Below are 21,312 nucleotides of genomic sequence, written 5' to 3'. Positions count from 1 at the left end.
TGTGAAAACACGTAACAAGTAGAGTAAAACCTTCATTATCCAAACTTTACCGAATAATTGTTTCTTAAAAAAAACCCATCAAGTTAGGCAATGTAAAAAAAGAGCAATGAATGTTAAAAAAAATCTAAAGGAATGTACAATTTTTAAGGTGGTGTGGGGCTCTTTGATATACTGATATGGCTAAAGGAACACCATATTCAAAATATTAAAAACCGTTGTTGAATTTTTCCAAGATAATAATATCAAAATTCTGATTTGTATCGAATCTTTGACCTAAAAAATCAAGTGACGCTTAAACAAACTGATCATAAACAACGCTTAGAAAAAAATTACAGTAAAAAGAAAAAGTATCGCGCGCAACAAATTTTAGCGCCTTTTGGGAAACTGCATTTAAGCGTTAAAATTAATAGTAATTGACTTAATTCTATTGTTGTTTTTTTTCGATAGAGAGGACATCAAAACTTGGAGGTGCTCCATTCCTGCTTTCACTCTTTCGATCATTTAAATGTTCACCACACAGATATACAATGCAAAATATCGCCCCGTAAAAAAAACTTCACTGTAAGTGAATATACACTTATAAACTGAATTCAAAATTAAAATCTTGTGGTCCTCCTGTTCAAAAGTTTGGAGTCGAACACGACTAAATTAACACTTAGTCTACCTGTTGTATAACTCACCCTACTCATCAAATGGGGAATGTTGCTATCTGAGCACGAACGGTTCGATGGTTGTCGGAATTTACAAAGAGCCCGATCCATACTTTTGCGAAATTTTTTTCCTGTAGCACAGTAAAGAAAGAAATTCACGGAATGATTGATAAACATAAGGTGATCGGTCACAGTTCTGGCTAAAGCAAAGTTTGAAATTTCCAAAAGGAGATTTTCGCCGTGATCGAAATTCCAGTAATTCTGAACAACGATGTAAATACTATTGGGGAGAGTTGTTAATATGAAAGTTAAGGACACTGCTAAAAGCATCTTAGTTAGTTTTATGGTGCTCTCAGATGGCAACGATTTCTTGAGCAAATGGTTTCTTCCCGTATGGCACTTCTGTAACCGACCTCTGTACTTCCGGGCAATTATCACACGTCGGATTATCAATGTGTTTAAAACCGAGCAAATAAAAGTCGGAATGAATGAATAAGTAAAGGCGTCTACTAAAGGCCAAACATCCGTCAGAAGAAAGTCGAACTCGGGACCAGCGGTACACTTTGCAACATCGCTAGTGTTTAGATGCACCTCAGAAAGCTCAGTTGTCCACAGAAAGTGGACATTGAGGCAAAAGGCCACGCAGAGCAAAGAAAGGGTGACGCTCCGAGCTTTGTTAACACTACATAACACACTTGCTTTGAGGGGAAAACACACGGCAATGAAACGTTCAGTTGTTACCGCTACTATTAACCATACTGAGAAATCACTCCCTAAGTATGTTAAAGAAACAAACAACTTACAGGATAAATTGCTGGCATTTCGGATATCGTATCCGGATAATTCTCCTATCCATTCCCGAAGAAGTCCGAATTGTAACACGACTAGATCCGCAATAGCGAGAATAGCTAGGTAAAAATAGGTAGATATCCGAAACATATTCCTCCGTAAAATGAAGAAAGAAATGATATTTCCGGTAGTTCCGACAATAAGAATGACAGGTGAAATGTACACCGAAATAAACTTTTTAACTCGAAACGACTCATACTTCATTAAAATATCTTCATAATCCTTTGTGTTCATTTTACTTTTAACAATTCATTCCAACATCTAGCCACCAAAAAGAATCCTATACTCACTTATTTTAAAATGCCAAATCTCAAAATTCAAACACATTTATGTTGAAAAGGTGACGATCCGAAATGATTTCCATATTCAATTCTTAATCTAGCAGGCTTAAGTTGAAATGAGACGTTTTCCAATTGTATAAAAATCACATAACTCTCCTTCTGCCGTATATAGCTGAATGGACGAATCACATCACTGATAGAAACCATCGATTTAACAACATACGAGACAAATGTCCCATACAACAAGATAGAAGGTTTGCCATTCATTTGTTAACTCTGAAGAAGTCGTGTGAAGGGAAATGGCCACATCGATATTCATTGGCTCAAAAACTTACGTGAAGTCGAACTGTCATCTGTGATTGGGTAATGATACCGCTTGGTTAAGAAGACAAATATTTTGTCTGATTAAATGCATTTTATGGCTGGGTTCAACAGACTTGCTCTAGAATCGAATTCTATATATGGTTTGCTTAAAGATGTTCACAAGATTGGAAGATGTCATACAAATAAAAAAAAATTGTTGCAATTGTTAGACAAAATGGAACTAGTAAATTCAGAAAACAATAACCTACTAAAAAATAATATTTTGTCTATTCTAATATGCAAAATACAATTACTTTTCCAATGTAAAAGTTTATTATAGGTGAGAAATTTTGTTATAAGCCGATAATATACTACCTTTATTTCCATATTGATTTGCAAATTATAACTAGTCATGAATTATGAGAATTGTTTCATTTTTAAAAATATGTTTCTCTTAAAAGTAGATTTTGACAGTAAAAAGTGGTTATTGAGTCTTTTGAATATGAGAATTTTCATTATGAGAATTTTCATCTGCATTTGAATACTGATTGGTAACATGCAAATTGCATCGTACAAATATTCTCGATCTCATTTCAAATAGTGAAGTAATATCCTCATAAAACTTTTTTCCTATCTGGTTTTATGCAGTAAATATAAATTTTCTTTGTCTTGACTTATTCTTTTTCAGTTGAAGCTTATCCTGCTCTGGTCAGCTGCAATGGAAAGGAATTCATACAACTGGCCATGGCGCGTCAGGTTATTAGTGTGGACTCAGTCGATTTGGCCATTATGAAAGTATGAGTATGCTTTTCCCAGAATTCCTATTTATGATTCTGAACATGCATATTTCAAGCAAAAAAATATTTGACTGATCAGAAATGATGGTACTAAACAGACGACGAAGGAGCTGGTAATTATACGTAATATATCTCTCAGCTTAGTCTCAATTTTTTACAGACGGATCACTCTGTCAACAGACTAAATAAATACACGTACTTTTCGGTAAAGACAGAAAGGCTTTAGTTTATTGGCTATAGGCTTAAGGAATGGAAATCAAATTCCATTTATACTATACTGGAAATTATCTTAATTAATATCCACAGTAGAGCAAACTCTTGACCAAATTGTTCTATTAAATGTTTAAACTTTATTTAGATCACAAATCTCGATAGAGAGGACATCAAAACTTGGAGGTGCTCCATTCCTGATTTCATTCTTTCGATCATTTAAATGTTCTTCACCACACAGATATACAATGCAAAATATTGGCCCGTATATAAAAAAAACTTCACTGTAAGTGAATATACACTTATAAACTGAATTCAAAATTAAAATCTTGTGATCCATCCCTCCTTTCATTCTTTCGATCTTTTAAATGTTCACCACACAGATATACAATGCAAAATATCGCCCCGTAAAAAAAACCTTACTTTAAGTGAATATACACTTATAAACTGAATTCAAAATTAAAATCTTGTGGTCCTCCTGTTCAAAAGTTTGGAGTCGAACACGACTAAATTAACACTTAGTCTACCTGTGGTATAACTCACCCTACTCATCAAATGGGGAATGTTGCTATCTGAGCACGAACGGTTCGATGGTTGTCGGAATTTACAAAGAGCCCGGTCCATACTTTTGCGAAATTTTTTTCCTGTAGCACAGTAAAGAAAGAAATTCACGGAATGATTGATAAACATAAGGTGATCGGTCACAGTTCTGGCTAAAGCAAAGTTTGAAATTTCCAAAAGGAGGTTTTCGCCGTGATCGAAATTCCAATAATTCTGAACAACAATGTAAATACTATTGGGGAGAGTTGTTAATATGAAAGTTAAGGACACTGCTAAAAGCATCTTAGTTAGTTTTATGGTGCTCTCAGATGGCAACGATTTCTTGAGCAAATGGTTTCTTCCCGTATTGCACTTCTGTAACTGACCTCTGTACTTCCGGGCAATTATCACACGTCGGATTATCAATGTGTTTAAAACCGAGCAAATAAAAGTCGGAATGAATGAATAAGTAAAGGCGTCTACTAAAGGCCAAACATCCGTCAGAAGAAAGTCGAACTCGGGACCAGCGGTACACTTTGCAACATCGCTAGTGTTTAGATGCACCTCAGAAAGCTCAGTTGTCCACAGGAAGTGGACGTTGAGGCAAAAGGCCATGCAGAGCAAAGATAGGGTGACGCTCCGAGCTTTGTTAACACTACATAACACACTTGCTTTGAGGGGAAAACACACGGCAATGAAACGTTCAGTTGTTACCGCTACTATTAACCATACTGAGAAATCACTCCCTAAGTATGTTAAAGAAACAAACAACTTACAGGATAAATTGCTGGCATTTCGGATATCATATCCGGATAATTCTCCTATCCATTCCCGAAGAAGTCCGAATTGTAACACGACTAGATCCGCAATAGCGAGAATAGCTAGGTAAAAATATGTAGATATCCGAAACATATTCCTCCGTAAAATGAAGAAGGAAATGATATTTCCAGTAGTTCCGACAATAAGAATGACAGGTGAAATGTACACCGAAATAAACTTTTTAACTCGAAACGACTCATACTTCATTAAAATATCTTCATAATCCTTTGTGTTCATTTTACTTTAACAATTTATTCCAACATCTAGCCACCAAAAAGAATCGTTTACTCACTTATTTTAAAATGCCAAATCTTAAAATTCAAACACATTTATGCTGAAAAGGTGACGATCCGAAATGATTTCCATATTCAATTCTTAATCTAGCAGGCTTAAGTTGAAATGAGACGTTTTCCAATTGTATAAAAATCACATAACTCTCCTTCTGCCGTATATAGCTGAATGGACGAATCACATCACTGATAGAAAACATCGATTTAACAACATACGAGACAAATGTCCCATACAACAAGATAGAAGGTTTGCCATTCATTTGTTAACTCTGAAGAAGTCGTGTGAAGGGAAATGACCACATCGATATTCATTGGCTCAAAAACTTACGTGAAGTCGAACTGTCATCGGTGATTGGGTAATGATACCGCTTGGTTAAGAAGACAAATATTTTGTCTGATTAAATGCATTTTATGGCTGGGTTCAACAGACTTGCTCTAGAATCGAATTCTATATATGGTTTGCTTAAAGATGTTCACAAGATTGGAAGATGTCATACAAATAAAAAAAAATGTTGTAATTGTTAGACAAAATGGAACTAATAAATTCAGAAAACAAAAACCTACTAAAAAATAATATTTTGTCTATTCTAATATGCAAAATACAATTACTTTTCCAATGTAAAAGTTTATTATAGTTGAGAAATTTTGTTATAAGCCGATAATATACTACCTTTATTTCCATATTGATTTACAAATTATAACTAGTCATGAATTATGAGAATTGTTTCATTTTTAAAAATATGTTTCTCTTAAAAGTATTGAGTCTTTTGAATATGAGAATTTTCATCTGCATTTTAGTACTGATTGGTAACATGCAAATTGCATCGTACAAATATTCTCGATCTCATTTCAAATAGTGAAGTAACATCCTCATAAAACTTTTTTCCTATCTGGTTTTATGCAGTAAATATAAATTTTTTTGTCTTGAATTATTCTTATTCAGTTGAAGCTTATCCTGCTCTGGTCAGCTGCAATGGAAAGGAATTCCTACAACTGGCCATGGCGCGTCAGGTTATTCGTGTGGACTCAGTCGATTTGGCCATTATGAAAGTATGAGTATGCTTTTCCCAGAATTCCTCCTTATCATTCTGAACATGCATATTTCAAGCAAAAAAATAATTGACTGATCAGAAATGATGGTACTAAACAGACGAAGGAGCTGGTAATTATACGTAATATATCTCTCAGTTTAGTCTCAATTTTTTACAGACGGATCACTCTGTCAACAGACTAAATAAATACACGTACTTTTCGGTAAAGACAGAAAGGCTATAGTTTATTGGCTATAGGCTTAAGGAATGGAAATCAAATTCCATTTATACTATACTGGAAATTATCCTAATTAATATCCACAGTAGAGCAAACTCTTGACCAAATTGTTCTATTAAATGTTTAAACTTTATTTAGATCACAAATAGCTAAAATCACCATGGAAGCGTCACTGTAAAGATGAAAGGGAAATCACAGTTACGTACCTTAATATTTTATAAAGAAAGATCCAGTCCCTTTAAGAAATCAATACAAATAGACATATATAACCAACAGATAATTATTTATAAATCTAGATATATCCAATGTAATACTGCAGTAACTTCAAACACGAAGTCATAGGTGAACGACCTACTTTAATGCGTAGTCACGTCAGTTGCATAAGATGAAAATTTGCCATGGTGTATAGAGGTGACGTCACTTTAGTTAACAATCTCTATCCTTGGAGTTCCTACAATCAAATAGTTCTACCATTTTTGTTTTCAATGTAGAGAATTCAAATGGAATAAACGATGTAAGTGATTAAAATAAATAAAACCGACAGGGTCTAATAAGCAACTTTATTAAAACTTTTGGAAAGTGACACACTTATCTCAATTACCAACAAATAAAGATACGAAGCTGAATTTATAATGTATGTATTAATTTTTAAAACTCATTTAAGTAGCCATTTGCGTTGTTCATGACGCAGAACATAATCGATAAATGTCAATCTTATCCGTGAACTTACATAACGTGAAATTTAACAAAAAATAAGCTTGATCAAACAAATGTCATATCGTACATTGTACAAGGGCATCTAAGGTGCTATGGGACAAGTTGTGTCATTACTCAACGTCATAAACAATGTGCTTGCAAACTCAAAATAGATATCCTTAATACTTTATTTCAACGATAACAATTTTCAACGATCTGAAATGCAGTACAAGGTTAATGCAAAAATCCTCCCCTATGATATCGATATAGCTGATTTAATAACAGTTAACTTTCGGTGACTTATTATGAAACATTTAATTAAGAGTAACACGATTAACATTATTAACTTCGTTGCTTTCATTATTATAGTTGAAATGCTCTCTCTCTCTCTCTCTCTCTCTCTCTCTCTCTCTCTCTCTCTCTCCTTTCACAGCATTAAGCAACCGATTTCTTCATCAAATCAATTTCTTAACATAAGAAACCCGGAAGACTGGTTAGAAAGAAATTTGTATGCATGAAAGGTGCCACTAAGGAAAATGTCTGGTAATTTTGTTAATGACAAATGTTTTCTATAACTCTGATGGATTCAGGTTTAGCATCAGGAAGTAAACACGATATCATGGTCCTTTAGATATTTCCGTTTATTTACATTAAAAAGGATAACCACTTCTGAAAAAGATCTGATGATAATTAGCTTCATCAGTCGTTGAAAGAGGACTCATAATAATAATATACCTCTTTCTTTAGCTGGTACTGCACCAAGTATTAATTGTATACTGTTAATGCAAGAGTTTAATAGACGAGTATACAGACGGTTTGAAATTTCATACGTCCTTACCACAGGCACCTGACGTTATATATTTTGTATTGTCTCTTGCTCTTGCGGTTGCTCCTGCAAAATGTTAATTTAGCACGTACACTAAAGTGCCATATTTTTTACTTTCATACAAGATGAATAATGTCAATATGCAAATCACAGATCTGATTTTGATATTGAAAAATTTACTTACAAACGCAAGTTCACAATATTGTCCTTTCCGATATATTTTATTTTATCAAATAAAACATACAACATGACTATAGTCATGTTGTATGTTTTATTTGATAAAATAAAATATATCGGAAAGGACAATATTATACATGCGAAATGCAAAATACTAACAAAAAAACTGCATTATACCAGTAATTGTAATTTATAAAAGTCTTTTCCTATTCTGTATCTAGAAATTCGGAATGGCGACAGTTGACTAAAGGGGAACCTGACAAATTTGTAAGTAATTGATAGTCATTTATCTCGTGAAAGTGTTACCTCCTTTATCAGGAGGTCGATGCACCTTAAATGTTTAGTAATGTTGTCAATGGTATTACTGTCATTTGTCCAATATGTTTCTAGAAGATATTCTTATACAAGATAATTATCAATTTTTACAGATACTATCATCATCCTCATTCACAGAGTTTTCGATATAAAAAAAAAATCGGGTTTTTTTTCCATATAGTTCCGTGTTTTGTTCGTTATTTGAATACAGACTCTCTGTGCTGACATAAAAAAAGAACCCAAAAGTGCGATTGATCCCGGCTTAAGGTATTAATTCCGTACCTTATTGCTTCCGTTACACAAGCGCTACTTTTCCCACTCACTTCATAAACAGACAGAATACCCCCAACTCTATTGTGAGGGGGATTACGACATTCACATTCCAGAGACATTATCAGGACTTTTTGGTTTAACAATGATCAAAATGGAGTGATTTTACCTGCAACTGACCGAACTATCGCGAAATGATTTTTTTTTTAATGGCACAGATTCGTGTCCATGTTGATAACATTTATACAGAATGAAATTACATTTTCATGAGAGTAGGATGAAAATGTATCATTAGATGCTGCATATGATTATTGTCATTCACCATGTTATTTGTCATTATTATCACTAAACACAGTAAAAAACACTCTGTAAAGTTTTGAGGAGCGATCATTTTAACAAGACCTTGGACTTTCGGTTGGGCATAGCTATTTATTTCTTGCGTCAAAACAAGTTAAAAATGACGCGGGTTCAAGTGAAATATGCACCGATTGCGTAGTCTAAGCTGAAAAGCCAGACAAATCCTGTTGATTTGAAAGAGCAATGGCTGAGTGGCCAGCAATTAAATAGCCAGGCCTACGTCACATTGCTGTTTGACACAACTACACCCAAATTCCAAGCTCTTGTTAAAATGATTCTATAATCATCCTTTCATGTACCCGTTTGTCTATCGTTGCACAATTAGTATCAGTTTGCGTAAATGTTTAACCGTGATAGATACTTTTCTATGTTCTATAAACCTTTTAAATACGTCTGTAAAAGATCTGATTAGTCATAGAAGTCCTGTCTAAAAGAAGCTTTTTATTACCGTCTGCGCCTTGAAGGAAGTGGCTGATAAAACAATTGAGGAGCATTCTTACTACCGTTCACAGCGCTCTATCTAATTGTAACGAGACCCAGTCAGGAAAAAGGTAGGTTTCTGAAGCCGTGTAAATCCGGATGTAACCTAAAAAATTATATCTAAATGGGTAGGAAAAATACCATGCTGCAAAAAAAGAAAAAAAAAAAAGAAAGAGAACTAGAGCAAAGCTCGTTGCAAAGCAACGAGTGGGTCTTCCGGTGGTGTCGAGAGTAAAGATAGAAGTTCCTGTATGAAGCAGAGTTCTAAAACCAACTACAAAGAAAATGAAAAAAATATTTTTTTAAAAATCGAATAATTCTTAGAACGACCTAACAATGTCTGAATGATTTCAAGAACAAATTAACAATTTCCGAATCATTTTAGGCACGAGTTAATTTAACTTTTAACATAACACTATTTTCTTAACCAAGAACCTGGAATCAAAATTTCCGGAAAACTCAATTTTTAAATCCCAATATTTTTGTAATGCATCGTCCGATTTTAAAACGGATTTCAGTTTTAAATTAAGATTAATAAAAGCTCCTTTTTTGCTTGATGATTTATATCAAATTATTAGTCAGAAAAGAGTTATTATAAAAAAGACTTAATAGCCCTTCTGGCCCCTAATTTGAGGGGTCAGCCCCTTTTTCTTGATATCAAATAAAAGGTCTCGCTAATATAAACATATTTTGTTATACAAATGTTCACGAATGGTTAACCGTTATCGAGATATCTAAACAACTGTATTTTAGGGGCCGACCCTTTAACTCTTTACCGGGGCCACTAACAACAAAATTTATGGTATCATATTGTTCAGAACATTATTTTGAACAACTTTTGTTCTACATTGCTTTAAAAAATATTTCTCCTTTTTCACAGATATTAATGATCAAAGTTTTGAATTCTGGCCCCTTGAAACCCATGATTACGTAATATATGACTTAGGTATGATACTGTATAGATAAACAGCTGTACAATGAACATTTTTGCTTCTATAATTAATAACAAATAATTGTTCAGTAAAGAGTTCTTGTAAGAAGATTTAAGACTCCTCTTGACCCCTAATTGGCGGGGCCAGCCCCTTTTTCTTGATATCAAATGAAAGGTCTTGCAAATTTAAAAATATTTTGTTAAACAAGTGTTCACGAAATGTTAACCGTTCTTAGGATATCTTTACAAATGTGTTTTTTAAGGGCCGACCCTTTATCTCCTAAATGGGGCCATGAACAAAAAAACTTAAAGGTGGCATATTGTACAGAACATTATTTTAAGCAACTTTTGTTCTTCAATGCTTTTCAAAATATTTCTCCTTTTTCATATATTAATGATCGAAATTTTGAATTTCTGGCCCCTTGAAACCCCTAATTACGTAACATATGACTTAAGTATGGTACTGTATAGATAAACAGCTGTACAATGAACATTTTTGCTTCTATAATTAATAACAAAATATTATTCAGTAAAGAGTTATTGTAAGAAGACTTTACAGCCCTCTTGGCCCCTAATTTGAGGGGCCAGCCCCTTTTTCTTGATATCAAATGAAAGCCCGTGTAATTTGAAACAACTTTTGCTTTACATGTTTTATAAAAATATTTGTACATCAAAAGATTTCACAAAAAATGTGCAAAAATTTCGTGAAAATATTTGGTGTCAATTTTCAGGTCCAGGCGAGCTTTGAGGTCTTTAGTAATTTTCATCATTGGAAACATGGGGGTACATCTACATACATTCATCTACAATCCCTGAAAATTTCAAGCTTCTATCTTGATTAGTTTCGGAGGAGATGCATGGACAAAATGACCCTTAAAAATTTATAAAATCGTCAATATCTGAAACCGGAAGTGACGTCAGCAAAAATTTTTACTAAAAACATTTATCCCCTCCGATGTCCTATAAGTCCGGAAAATTTTGTGCAAATCGGGCGAATAGTTTTCGAGAAATAAAGCTTTAAAGAAGGCAGAAAAAGAATGTTAAGAATAATAATAATAGAAAGAAACCGTAGAATAACAAGAGGGTCTTCCGTTGGAAACGGAAGACCCTAAAAAAAAACCTTAACAATCCTACTCGCAAATTAAAAAGATGATCAAGAAATAGATCTACATGTATTATTACTCGCCCATCATACGTACCAAGGTGTGGGTGTTGAAGACGAATTCCCAGCGGCACACTCATAAGCGTTAAACGACAAGAGACTTGCTAAGGAATGAGCAATTACCTTTTTGTCCTTTGTAGCTCTAAGAAACCAGCAATATGCAGCTGTACATTTATATTCTGTCTTTTGGATTCTTTCGTCACTTGATACATTTTGGCAATTACTCCGTCGCATCAGCCCCTGGAGGTTTTATCAACTTAAAAGGCAACGAAGAAACAAATTTGGCCATTGGCAGAGTTCACTGGGTGTCATTAGACCATTTTAGAGTCTCTCTGAGTTAAAGTCATTTGTTGCTAAACGGATAGTGAACTGCTCGAAAATTGTATATGTCCAAATATTTGTTTCGTGTCTTCTTTTTCCATGAATGGATTTTTAATGGTTTCACCCCCACCCCCACCCCCCACCCCTACAAAAAAGATACACATGACAAATACATGTACATTGTATAATAAAAAGACAAAATATAATGAAAAGTGAATTTTAGCCGACTTTGAAAGTGTTTTAATACATGCATTGGACGAGACCACCATTTCCTGCAATGTCATTCAAAAGCATGCGAACTCCGCCATTACGATAACCTTGAGAATCAAGCAGAGCAAATAAGAAGAAAGCCAGACAATACCTGCGGTGGAGGATGATGAAGTGGAACAATGCCTGAATTGGCATATGAGAAAGATGTAAAGTGTTTTCATTGGTTCTGATAGGTATTGAGTCAAACAATCAATGAAGAATTCCACAGATAGCCACAAAATCCCGGTTTTTTGCTTTACTATAATACATAGATTTTCAAACTTTTTATGAAATTGTTGATTCCATGAAAGATTTTCCTTTTAATTTTTCATTTTTCCAGAGTTTATTCATTTTCCTGATGTTCAATATAAACTCTGTATTCCTTATCTTTTTATCGATTACACTTACAGCTATTCCAAGTCACTTTATGATTAAGATAAAACATATTGTACCAAGTACAAATCGACATTTCCTGACTGGAAATACGGAATTCATATTCTATGTTCATATGTTGGGTTCCCCTTGTAATTCATTCGTTTTTATCGCAAAAGTAAACAATTCTTCCCATATCACTCAAATAATTCACCTATATGAAAAAAATCAGACATATTGTGTTGAGTACAGCAGTCTTGGAAGTATGTATAGTTTATGAAAATTAAATGATTATTATAGTAAGAGGGGAGGTGGTAACAATTAGCTTAGTTTTGAACAAAGGTTTCAGTGTACTTTTGCATTCACTTACAAAACGGAACAGGAAGACCATATATAAACACAAGAGGCCCATGGGCCACATCGCTCACCTGAGGAACAATAGGTATGATAAAATCAGCTTAATGGAGTCATAATACAAACTATCTGGACAATGTACAATAATACATGTTGATTCTGTATAAATAAAATCCATTTTTCCCCTGGATATTCTTATGTTTATAATCATTAGTCCCTTTTCTAACAGGATGATTTTATAGTCATATCATATGTATTGCAGTTCTCAAAAAGATCCTTAACAATTGTTTATATATGGGATATAAACGTACATAAACTCTGAACCTTCTTATGAGGCCAAAGAATTGTCATGGGGCCAAAATCTTAACAATTATAAAGAATCATCTGGCTGATTAATTTCTGAGAAGAAGATTTTTAAAGATTTACCATATATATTCCTTTGTTAAACTTTGACCTTCCATTTTGGCCCCACCCTACCCTCGGGGGTCATTATTTTCACAACTTTGTATCTACACTACCTGAGGATGCTTCCACACAAGTGTCAGCTTTACTGGCTGATTAGTTTCTGAGAAGAAGATTTTTTTAAAGATTTACTCTATATATTCCTATGTAAAACTTCGATCCCCCATTGTGGCCCCACCCTACCCCCGGGGGGTCATAATTTTCACAACTTTGAATCTACACTACCTGAGGATGCTTTCACACAAGTGTCAGCTTTCCTGGCTGATTAGTTTCTGAGAAGAAGATTTTTAAAGATTTACTCTATATATTCCTATGTAAAACTTCGATCCCCCATTGTGGCCCCTCCCTGCCCCCGGGGGTCATGATTTTCATAACTATGAATCTACACTACATGAGGATGCTTTCACACAAGTTTCAGCTTTACTGGCTGATTAGTTTCTGAGAAGGAGATTTTTAAAGATTTACTCTATATATTCCTATGTAAAACTTCGACCCCCCATTAAGGCACCACCCTACCCCCGGGGGTCATGATTTTCACAACTATGAATCTACACTACCTGAGGATGCTTCCACACAAGTTTCAGCTTTCCTGGTCTTATGGTTCATGAGAAGAAGATTTTCAAAGATTTACTCTATATATTCCTATGTAAAACTTCGACCCCCCATTGTGGCCCCATCCTACCCCCGGGGGTCATGATTTTCACAAATTAGAATCTACACTACCTGAGGATGCTTCCACACAAGTTTCAGCTTTCCTGGTCTTATGGTGCATGAGAAGAAGATTTTTAAAGATTTACTCTATATATTCCTATGTAAAACTTCGACCCCCCATTGTGGCCCCATCCTACCCCCGGGGGTCATGATTTTCACAACTATGAATCTACACTACCTGAGGATGCTTCCACACAAGTTTCAGCTTTCCTGGTCTTATGGTTCATGAGAAGAAGATTTTCAAAGATTTACTCTATATATTCCTAAGTTAAATTTCGACCCCCATTGTGGTCCCACCCTACCCCCGGGGGTCATGATTTTCACATATTAGAATCTACACTACCTGAGGATGCTTCCACACAAGTTTAAGCTTTCCTGGTCTTATGGTTCATGAGAAGAAGATTTTCAAAGATTTACTCTGTATATTCCTATGAAAATCTTCCACCCCCATTGTGGCCCCACCCTACCCCCGGGGGTCATGATTTTCACATATAGAATCTACACTACCTGAGGATGCTTCCACACAAGTTTCAGCTTTCCTGGTCTTATGGTTCATGAGAAGAAGATTTTTGAAAATTTCTCGAAAATTTTAATAAATTCCTAATTATCTCCCTTTGCAAAAGGGCGTGATCCTTAATTTTCACAAATTTAAATCCCCTTAGGCTAAGGATGCTTTGTGCCAAGTTTGGTTGAAATTGGCCCAGTGGTTCTTGAGAAGATGTTGAAAATGTGAAAAGTTTACAGACAGACGGACGGACGGACGGACGGACGGACGGACAGACAGACAGACAGACGGACGACAGACAAAATGCGATCAGAATAGCTCACTTGAGCTTTCAGCTCAGGTGAGCTAAAAAGGTTTTGTTGATCCAGTACTCTAAGTTATGTATTTATCCGGTCTTTTTCTATAATTACTGACATGAATTAGTCTCTTGAGAACCCAACACACTTCGGCTATCCTTTGCACTTTAGGCAATTCACTCCAAGATGCTAGACATTGATTATTTCATTACCAATAACATAAATAAATCGCATACTATTTTCTTCCTTTTTTTAAGGCCGTAAAAAATTACAGTGATGAAAATAACAGTAAAATTATTGAATTTAAGTCCCTTGTTGATTGTATGGCACAACCGGTGACGTTCTTCGCTTCAACCGATGTTTTGTTGAATCAAAAACTTAACAGCAAGTTAGAAAGTTCACCGGGATATGAACTTGGCTGGGTCACGTGATCAAATCCTGCGAAGACCGAAGGGCTTTGGAGGTTTTAAAGCGTAAATTGCCCTAACCCATTTTATATTGAATTTCGTATAAATTGGGTAGCTATTGAATAAATAAACCAGAAAAAAGATCCTATATGGAAAAACTCTCTAATCCATGGCATCCCTAGATCATGCCTATAGTCTGTTCCAAGATATTAATACAGCACATTTGGACGGTTTTTAATAAAAATACACTTACCTGTGAAAGAAGTGCAATTGAAATAGTAGAAAGGGATAATTTTCAAGATAATTTCATTGACATATTATCATCTTTCACTCGGAAAAATTTACAGGCACGAAAACATATTCCTTTCAAGAGATTTATAATGGAGAATGTTTACATCTTTTCTACATTCGGAATACACTCGGAATACATCGCGCAATTTTTCAACGTTATCATCCGAGCTTGCTGCAATACAAAATTCCCGTAGATGTCACATTTTTTAGAATTGTATTGGAATCTGATAAGCTAACAGGAGCGGTTTGACAGAAATCTTGGAAATTTTTCATACTTTTGAATGAAATCGTTTGAACCCTGAGGTATTTAAAAATATCAAGCAATTTTAAAAGCAAAATGTGAATCCAGGATATCTTGGGACAGAGCATAGTAAGCTGAAAAACCTGCTTACGTCCAGTAACCCGGAGCAACGTCAATTTAACGTGTCTGGTTGTTTCCTATACATATAAATATACATTATATATTTAGGAAAACTCTTTCTCTGATTATGTTTGGAAGTTAACGACGATAATCTACAACAAGTATTGAAGGATCGCAAGCTTCATACAATTTCATCCTCTCAGTACTCTGATTTGGACTTAAGGCAACAAAGTTCAGTCAATCCGATACTACATGTACATGTAGCTGTACCTATTATTTATCGTATGAATATATGACATTATGGCTTTAATGAAACAACAACGGTCAGATGTAAATAATTCTGTATAAAATGAAAAAATGTGATAAGATTACTTAGTGACAATAAGCGTTTAGTTCTGTTCGCTTTGCACTTACAGTTAAAGGGTCCATCATGCATGTATATTCGCAAGTTTACTTTTAAAAGGCAATAGCATAATGAACTTTCTCCAGTTTTCTGATCAAGATGTTTGAATTTTGATGAGAAGATTATTTGCTTTAATCACATGCTTTGATAATTTCTACTGAATGTTACTGTTGCACATCTGATGAAAAACACAAAATATCCCTGCCAAATGGAAGATGAATTAAAGTTAATCCACTCGTGTAAACTTTACCAAGATTGCCTTATAATCCGATTTATATTTTCGGTCGATTTAATTAAAAAAGGATAAGTGAATTATCCAAGAAGACTCTTTAAATCATTAAGTATTAAATCTATACCGCGCTTCTCGCGGAATCTCGAGAAAGAATTGAACATTGCAGAGTTAAATCAGTAGAAGGCAGGTTGGACATGAGAAGAAAACACGCGGTATTCTTGGAAGAATAAAAAAGTGGGCTTTGAATAAAAAAAATCAATTTCCTTTGCCAAACGTAAGAGTGCGCTCCTGTTATTCATGCGATGCATGCTGCCTAAATCACCAATAAGTTCAACGATTATAGACACCAAAAAGTGTGCGTACGATCGTTTTGCGTATCGTAATGCACTGGATTTCCCTGTCATCATTTATCAGGCACTTGAAATTCATATTAAAGCAGTTTCACGGACAATTGTTTTCACAATCAGATGAGGTTGCAATACCGGTACCTGTACAGTGCACTTTAGTTTACAACAATTTGGTTAAGCCGCTTGGTATTTGTAACAGAACTGGAAGTAACAGCAGAAAAGCCTTATCAGAAAGAGAATTTGCATATAAATGATAAATGAATATTATGGCCGAGTATAGGTGAAAAAAAATGCGCTAATAAAATCTTTTTGGATATGCAAAAAGCTGCTAGACTATGTTATGGGATATATATAGACACCAATATTCAGATTGATAACCGGTGCACTTCATTTTCTTCATCGGTCCTTTTCCACAGCCTACAGAGAAGCTACTGTTACATGTAACACACTGGGGTTTGTGTAAATTATGCATGAGCTTCCCGAGATGAGTGGAAATCAGTGAACTGTCCGCTCTTTATGTTGATCAAATGCTCCGGGTAACCTAAGGTTCCAGTAAGAACAGATAATGCATAGAAAAGACACAAGCCGGGATTGTTGCCGTCGATTAATAGAACTATACATGTAAATAAATGTGTACATAAACTAGTCTTCAAGTTGCTTTAAAATGATATCTTATACCATACAAACTTTCCAGACAAATGGTCGTTCTTGTGTCATCTTTCTGTAGAATAGGAAACTTTAAAACTTAGTCTAGTCTTGTTTCAGCTTGGAAGATCATTTTCCCACCCCTTCCCCTTTCCCAATTACAGCCAGCCACATGAAGCAGCAGGGAGAGGGAAGGGGCTGGTCCCTCAGACCTTTTTTTTTATTTTAGATGTTCCCTTTTTATAAAACGATGACAAGATAGAAGCCAAATGGTCCTCCAATTTTTTGTCTGGCCCCATTACTATGAAAAAAAGATGCTGCGTTTCTGAATGAACTACAGGTATGTCTTAACAGAAATCAACTGCATTCAAATGCAATTCTGAAAGAGGAAATGTAGTCAAAAATTCTGCTTGCTTAGAGGATTTAGACTGAAATATAACAGTGTCCTTTAAAAAAATAAAGATACGAATTTGCCTGAAACTAATAGCTTTATTTATATTTAACTGGTTTTCTGCTTCAGGTTGAATATATACACTTCATGTTATGGAATTATTCAGTTTAATTGACCTTGAGTGTAACATCTGACAATAATTGTCCCTGCTATTATAATGATTTTTGTTTAAAATTTCTATTGAAAATGGCTGCCAAAGTCTTTGATATTGTTAATCACAGAGAGAGCCTTTTCCATTGACTCTTGGGATACAGAACCACCAATAGAGACCTTGATTTGTATAAATGTCATCATCGTAATTGGTTTTTGACAGAATACGTCAACACTATCTTGAATTGTTCATGTATTGAAACTCTCTCATTGTATTTTCATTTGTCATTATTTTGTGGTGTTGGTAATTCTAATTTAAGATGAAATAAGTTGTAAAACTAAGTGTATGTGTTAACGTTGATATTCTCTCTCTCTCTCTCTCTCTCTCTCTCTCTCTCTCTCTCTCTCTCTCTCGTGACCTCTTCATTTTTCTATTGTATCTACTTGTATTGTAAAACAAAACCCCTGATATGGCGAATGTACGCAGTACAATGATGTTTTATGGTTATTTTCTTAGACTTTTGGGCTGTGTTAATTAAAAATGACTAGGTTATTTCGAACTATTTTGACGGACACATTCTTACATATTGATTTTGCAAACAATATTTTCTTCATATTATACATGTATATGATATGCTTGGAGACTTCAAAATTTAAAGTGTTCTTCTTAAAGGTGTTTCCAGTCTTTATAAACTCATATGAATTTCATTAATATTAAAATTATTGCAGGATTGCACAAAAAATAATATATAAAAAATAAAGGATCAAGCAGACCATTTTTAGCAAGATTTTTTTGTTATCAGAATTAAGCAACTTTGTGTGTGCTGCTAAAAAATTTATTCAGATTTTAGCAATTATTTACACATAAAGATTTCTTTGTTAAGCCTTTCAGGTTTTATTTGTATCAATATTGTGGAAAAACTACATATTTTATTGCTCTCTGAAATGCTATTATCTTGTTTTATGATATGAATTTCCTCAAACTGTTTGGATAATAGAGTTAATGAAATATTTAGAGATTAACTTTGGTTGTTCATATAATCTTCCAATAAAAATTGTTAAAGTCCACGTATTTTTTGTCGATAACAGTGAATGCAAAATGCATCTGACACCAAGTCGATCATTGTCTATTTATTTGCATTCCAGTGTCTTCTTTGGGTGAGCTTTACACGTTGCAATTTTGCCAGCGTGTCAACGAGACACACTTGAGAGGTTTTGAGTGTCTGAAAAAAGTGTTCTCCCATCAGATTAGGTGATTATGATTTCAGCATGATGTCAATCGTTCTTTTAGACAGTCTAACCAGACTGGGTATAAAAACTTTAAACGCTCTCTACGAATTGATTTTTTTTTCTTCGTACCACACGCGGCACCAATCCTCTTCCATAAAAAAGAACAACAATCCGATCGTCTCTGCTTCTCCGAGCCCCTAACAAAACGAGCAAATGGAAGAAAAAAAATGGCTCAATCCCGACGGTAAAACGTACCATTTATATAATCATGCATTATAAAAGAATGGTACATGCATCTTGTTATCTTGACATAAGCGGCAAGAATGAATCACAGCCGTCTTTAAACTATTAAAGTACTTAGCAATCATAAAATGCATTACATAATTTTAATTCTACTGAGACCTGTTTAGATTTTTCTGTGTCCTATATAGAAAGGTTGTTGCAAGAATACTAGTATTAAATGGTAAAATAATCATTCATAAGCATTTTGCAAAATTCATTCACTGTTATAGGGTTTCCAAAATCGATACACACTGAAAAACAATGTTACAGTAAGACCAATTAGTCCATATTAGAAACATATACGATTTAGTGGGTTTGTTTTTATTGAACGCGAAAGTCAATCAAAGCGAAAACACTGTTACATAATTGAGAACAAGATCAGCATGAATTGTATTATAACCAGCTATCCAAAAAAAAAAAAATCAGGTTAATTTCAAGCGGAAGTTCCTTCCTCTGTAGCTTGAAAACGTTTGTGATTTGCACCATACTACATATACATGTACAAGATGCCAAAAAAGAAAAATTTTCAAAACTCATTATTATTCTAAAAGGTATTTTTTCTGTGGCAATGAAACCATTTTTTTAGTTTAATTAAGGCCATGTTTGTTATACAATATTGCACGTTTATATGAAAAGGCGTCTTGCAGGTACCGATAGTTTGGTCTTAAAACAAAATTGCTTTGGTAACTTTGAGAGAATAGTTCACTTAATGAATTTAATTGTAAGCCCCAAACACTATCATTCAGCATTTCCTCCATGCCAGATTTAAAAAAAACAAAATAATTATTCCCATTATTGTTTGTACTAAGCCACATTAGTGCTGTAATTTGATTGTCAGCTGATTTTTCCCTATTCTCTATTTTGATGTCTTAATGGCGATAATAGCAACATCTTCGTGAGGGATGAACACTGTTTTGAAATGTTTCAGTTACAATACGTCGTTTACCATTGTTAATGAACTTCACTGGAAGCACATTGTTATGGGACGGGATGAGTAATGTCAAAGAATGGATCTCCAAATACAAGTATACGTTTTCCTCACCGTATTGAAACATTGAAGCTTTTACAACCATGAAAGTAAATTGTTACAGAACTATTTTCGGATTAGTAATAAAGTTTCACGTCAGCAAGATTCCATTTGATGAGATTCTTAAACTATTTTTTTTAAGAACGGAGAAAAATTGAAGGTTCAGAGGTACAAGAGAGAAACAGACATAGACATAAATATAGATTAAGGTTTAATTATTTATATCCATACAAAACTATATCTGTATTTCACACACGAAGATTGGCTATTATATAATTGCTAAAAACCATTTTGAGGGATTTTCTTTATGCTGACTTCATATACTTTCATGTTAGCTCTTATTTGAGCATTGTACAATTTAACAGATCTGTGATCTAATTAATTGACATATTTTATTTTTAACAATAAAAAAATATGCATGAACATGTCGTCATAATTCACATTTTAATCGTTAGATTTAAAATGTGTCAGAAGGACTTAAAACAAAGAGACCGATAGACGCTTAAAGTGTAAGGCAGAATAAAAGTTATCCTTGCACCAGTATAAGGTACATGTATATGTATTATACTGTTCGTGCGCAAGCTGATAGTAACAAAGGACATATGTATCACGGGTCATACTCCTGTGAAAATTTCTTTGCTGAAGCTCACAAGTGACAAGGTGTTCATAAATCTAAATCTACATGTAGGATCATCAAGGTGTTCATGACTTGAACCTAAATCTACATGTAGGATCATCAAGGTGTTCATGACTTGAACCTAAATCTACATGTACGATCATCAAGATGGTCATGACTTGAACCTAAATCTACATGTAGGATCATCAAAGTGTTCGTGACTTGAACCTAAATCTACATGTAGGATCATCAAGGTTTTCATGACTTGAAATTAATCTACATGTACGATCATCAAGATGGTCATGACTTGAACCTAAATCTACATGTACGATCATCAAGATGGTTATGACTTGAACCTAAATCTACATGTACGATCATTAATGTGATCATGACTTGAACCTAAATCTACATGTACGATCTTTAAGGTTCTCATGACTT

At 34.3% G+C, this 21,312-nt stretch overlaps 2 protein-coding genes across 2 annotated transcripts; both read right to left on the bottom strand.

Annotated features, from left to right (window-relative positions):
* Positions 1–2,010, bottom strand: LOC128190156 (probable G-protein coupled receptor 139). The gene has a single exon (XM_052862072.1). The coding sequence runs from the start codon at positions 1,731–1,733 to the stop codon at positions 597–599; it is 1,137 nt and encodes a 378-aa protein (XP_052718032.1). The 5' UTR covers positions 1,734–2,010; the 3' UTR covers positions 1–596.
* Positions 2,011–3,248: 1,238 nt separating this feature from the next.
* Positions 3,249–4,908, bottom strand: LOC128190855 (probable G-protein coupled receptor 139). Its single transcript, XM_052863068.1, has one exon. It carries the CDS (start codon positions 4,684–4,686, stop codon positions 3,550–3,552), a length of 1,137 nt encoding a protein of 378 aa, XP_052719028.1. The 5' UTR covers positions 4,687–4,908; the 3' UTR covers positions 3,249–3,549.
* Positions 4,909–21,312: the final 16,404 nt, after the last annotated feature.

The sequence above is a fragment of the Crassostrea angulata genome, chromosome 6 (assembly GCF_025612915.1).
Source record: "Crassostrea angulata isolate pt1a10 chromosome 6, ASM2561291v2, whole genome shotgun sequence".
NCBI classification, from domain to species: Eukaryota; Metazoa; Mollusca; class Bivalvia; order Ostreida; family Ostreidae; genus Magallana; species Magallana angulata.
This window is presented reverse-complemented; position numbering and strand designations above follow the sequence as displayed.

Excerpts from the sequence above, each read along its gene's own strand:
- LOC128190156 (XM_052862072.1), bottom strand. The coding sequence starts at position 1,733 with ATGAACACAAAGGATTATGAAGATATTTTAATGAAGTATGAGTCGTTT.
- LOC128190855 (XM_052863068.1), bottom strand. The coding sequence starts at position 4,686 with ATGAACACAAAGGATTATGAAGATATTTTAATGAAGTATGAGTCGTTT.